This window comes from Rhinopithecus bieti, unplaced genomic scaffold, assembly GCF_001698545.2.
Source record: "Rhinopithecus bieti isolate Rb0 unplaced genomic scaffold, ASM169854v2 repeat_12264, whole genome shotgun sequence".
Lineage (NCBI taxonomy): Eukaryota > Metazoa > Chordata > Mammalia > Primates > Cercopithecidae > Rhinopithecus > Rhinopithecus bieti.
Genome location: NW_016834126.1, coordinates 1 through 1112, shown reverse-complemented (window position 1 = coordinate 1112; position 1112 = coordinate 1). Strand labels below are relative to the sequence as shown.

Here is a 1112-nt window from a genome sequence, read left to right as displayed (position 1 = left end):
AATGGCAAGCCAAAATTCCTTCCGAATAGAATATGATACCTTTGGCGAACTAAAGGTGCCAAATGATAAGTATTACGGAGCCCAAACCATGAGATCTACGATGAACTTTAAGATTGGAGGTGTGACAGAACGCATGCCAACCCCAGTTATTAAAGCTTTTGGCATCTTGAAGCGAGCGGCTGCTGAAGTAAACCAGGATTATGGTCTTGATCCAAAGATTGCTAATGCAATCATGAAGGCAGCAGATGAGGTAGCTGAAGGTAAATTAAATGATCATTTTCCTCTCGTGGTACGGCAGACTGGATCAGGAACTCAGACAAATATGAATGTAAATGAAGTCATTAGCAATAGGGCAATTGAAATGTTAGGAGGTGAACTTGGCAGCAAGATACCTGTGCATCCCAATGATCATGTTAATAAAAGCCAGAGCTCAAATGATACTTTTCCCACAGCAATGCACATTGCTGCTGCAATAGAAGTTCATGAAGTACTGTTACCAGGACTACAGAAGTTACATGATGCTCTTGATGCAAAATCCAAAGAGTTTGCGCAGATTATCGAGATTGGACGTACTCATACTCAGGATGCTGTTTCACTTACTCTTGGGCAGGAATTTAGTGGTTATGTTCAACAAGTGAAATATGCAGTGACAAGAATAAAAGCTGCCATGCCAAGAATCTATGAGCTCGCAGCTGGAGGCACTGCTGTGGGTACAGGTTTAAATACTAGAATTGGCTTTGCAGAAAACGTTGCTGCAAAAGTGGCTGCACTTACAGGCTTGCCTTTTGTCACTGCTCCAAATAAATTTGAAGCTCTGGCTACTCATGATGCTCTGGTTGAGCTCAGTGGAGCCATGAACACTACTGCCTGCAGTCTGATGAAGATAGCAAATGATATTCGTTTTCTGGGTTCTGGTCCCCGGTCAGGTCTGGGAGAACTGATCTTGCCTGAAAATGAACCAGGAAGCAGTATCATGCCAGGCAAGGTGAACCCTACTCAGTGTGAAGCAATGACCATGGTTGCAGCCCAAGTCATAGGGAACCATGTTGCTGTCACTGTCGGAGGCCGCAATGGACATTTTGAGTTGAATGTTTTCAAGCCAATGATGATTA

The 1112-nt window shown here is 43.5% G+C and overlaps 1 protein-coding gene across 1 annotated transcript; it reads left to right on the top strand.

Moving 5' to 3' along the window:
- Position 1: 1 nt before the first annotated feature.
- LOC108524641 (fumarate hydratase, mitochondrial) lies at positions 2-1108 on the top strand (the record flags this gene model as incomplete). Its single annotated transcript, XM_017865717.1, has 1 exon — positions 2-1108. A coding segment is annotated over exon 1 (1107 nt), but the record flags the coding sequence as incomplete, so codon positions are not given.
- Positions 1109-1112: the final 4 nt, after the last annotated feature.